At 48.4% G+C, this 1,970-nt stretch overlaps 1 protein-coding gene across 1 annotated transcript in view; it reads right to left on the bottom strand.

Annotated features, from left to right (window-relative positions):
- Window positions 1–1,970, bottom strand: part of plxnb3 (plexin B3) — a 55,178-nt gene that overhangs the window by 15,135 nt on the left and 38,073 nt on the right. Inside the window, exons 7-10 of the mRNA XM_008295239.1 lie at window positions 1,562–1,694; window positions 443–602; window positions 253–361; window positions 34–142 (exon numbers count right to left, since the gene is read on the bottom strand). Of these exons, the coding sequence (XP_008293461.1) occupies window positions 34–142; window positions 253–361; window positions 443–602; window positions 1,562–1,694 (511 nt within the window). The remainder of the gene's footprint in view (window positions 1–33; window positions 143–252; window positions 362–442; window positions 603–1,561; window positions 1,695–1,970) is intronic.

Here is a 1,970-nt window from a genome sequence, read left to right on the forward strand (position 1 = left end):
CAGACAGACAGACAGACAGACAGACTGTCTCACCCTCTGGTTCAGGATGATGTGTTGGTGAGGACAGCTGTGGTTGTGAGTACACAGTTGATCCAGAGGACACCAGTTACACCTCCAGATACTGCTGACACAGGACAGACACCTGCAGCACACAGCATCTTCATCATCACCATCATCATCACCGCCATCATCATCATCATCATCAGTAACTGTATTGTGTGTTTGTGTGTTTGTGTGCTACTGGTGTCTTACTGGGAGCTCTGGTTCAGTCGACTCACGGCGCTGCAGTCATAGAAGGTCATGTTGCCCGTGGTGATGGTCACATGACCAAACATGAGTGACACGGGAAGGATCATGTGATCTGCAGGAAGTGACAGGCAGAGGAGTCAGACTACAGCAGCCCCAGAACATGAATGAATCCTGCAGGTCAGTTTGTACCCACCGCTTCCTGTTGGCATGGAGGGGAGGAGCTCCGGCGCAGGTGACTGACAGGTGATGCTGGTTCCCATGACGACGGCCGGCTGAGGTGGGAGGAGCCCAAAGACGCAGGACAGAGACTCCGCCCTCGTGAGTGCAGGAAGTTGGATGACTGACAGCGTTACCTTGGAAACGAACACAGAAACACAGTTACCGCCTCTCCACCAGGACAGTTCTGGTTCTGGAGCTGGTTCTGTTGGATCTGTGGAACCGGCTGCAGTTCCACCAGGCTGCAGCAGAACTGATGTGTCACCATGACAACAGATCTGTTTACTGCAGTGCTCCGGTTCTACCTGCAGTTTGGTTTTTACATGCTGATGAACACTGAGACACATTTGTTTATGGAAGAGCGCTGCAGACCAGCACAGCTACATTCAGTCTGACCAATCGGGTCACAGTTACCGAACTTCCATCGTCTCTACCTTTTTAACGAGACACTCCCTCTGATGAGGAGGGCAAGGACTAATTCATCTGGTTCTTCTTCTTGAAATTAGTCCACACAGGAACCTTGATGTGATGACATTGTCATGGTTCTGTTTGGTTCCAGAAAAACTTTTAGGATTTCAAACTACTTTTATAATTGGATTTTGGTTGAAACTTGAACCCGTTCTACGTTGGTAGAAAGCTGTTAGCTCAGGGTCTTGGTTCAGGATTCTTGGAGTTCTGGTGTTGTCTCCTGAACCAGCTTAGAGTTCCATCAGTTCTGAGTGGAACCACCGTGATTAAGATGCATCCTCCCTCTAATGGGGTGGGATGGTGGCTCAAGTGGTCCAGCAGGTTCTCCACTAATCTGAGCCTACAGCGCCACCTTCTGACGCCATCATGCAGCAGAATTTATTTTCTCCAAAGCAGTTGATGAAATAATTAAAGAATAATTTACATTTTTTGGTGACATTTCAAAGGTTCACTTCAGATTTGACTGACACTTAAATGAAAACATGGCTGGTGTCAGAACCAGAACCACGAGTCCGGTTCTGACCCTGCTCCTCTGGTTGTCTTACAGGCACCTGTAGGATCAATGTATAAGAGCTTCTCTGCATTCACACAACCGATAATCAATAACTGCTGCTGACCCGCTGCCTACCTGTGTCTGCTCTTCTCTGCTCTGATTGGCCGGCTGCAGGCTCTGCACGGTCACACACTGATTGGTCGGTTCGAAGCTCCACAGCCAATGGTTGGGCTGCTGGTGACGCTGACACTGATGTTTACGGGAACATCTGGACGAAGCAGAAACACGAGCAGATGTCAGTAAATGCTCAGTGAAGACATAAACCTGCTGATCAGATCAAAACCTGATTCAGCTGCAGGTTCACGGAGAACACAGAACAAGAACAAATATGAATAAAAAGCATCCAAAGCTAAACGAGATGTGAACCCTTTGAACTGAACAGCTCCTGTCTCATGTTCCTTCACTGGTTCATGTTTCTCTGCAAAATCAAGTCCTGCAGCTCTGAGGAACCAGAACATGAAGCAGAAGAGAGAACTCAGAGACG

This window comes from Stegastes partitus, unplaced genomic scaffold (genome assembly GCF_000690725.1).
Source record: "Stegastes partitus isolate 25-593 unplaced genomic scaffold, Stegastes_partitus-1.0.2 Scaffold1033, whole genome shotgun sequence".
Taxonomy (NCBI): domain Eukaryota; kingdom Metazoa; phylum Chordata; class Actinopteri; family Pomacentridae; genus Stegastes; species Stegastes partitus.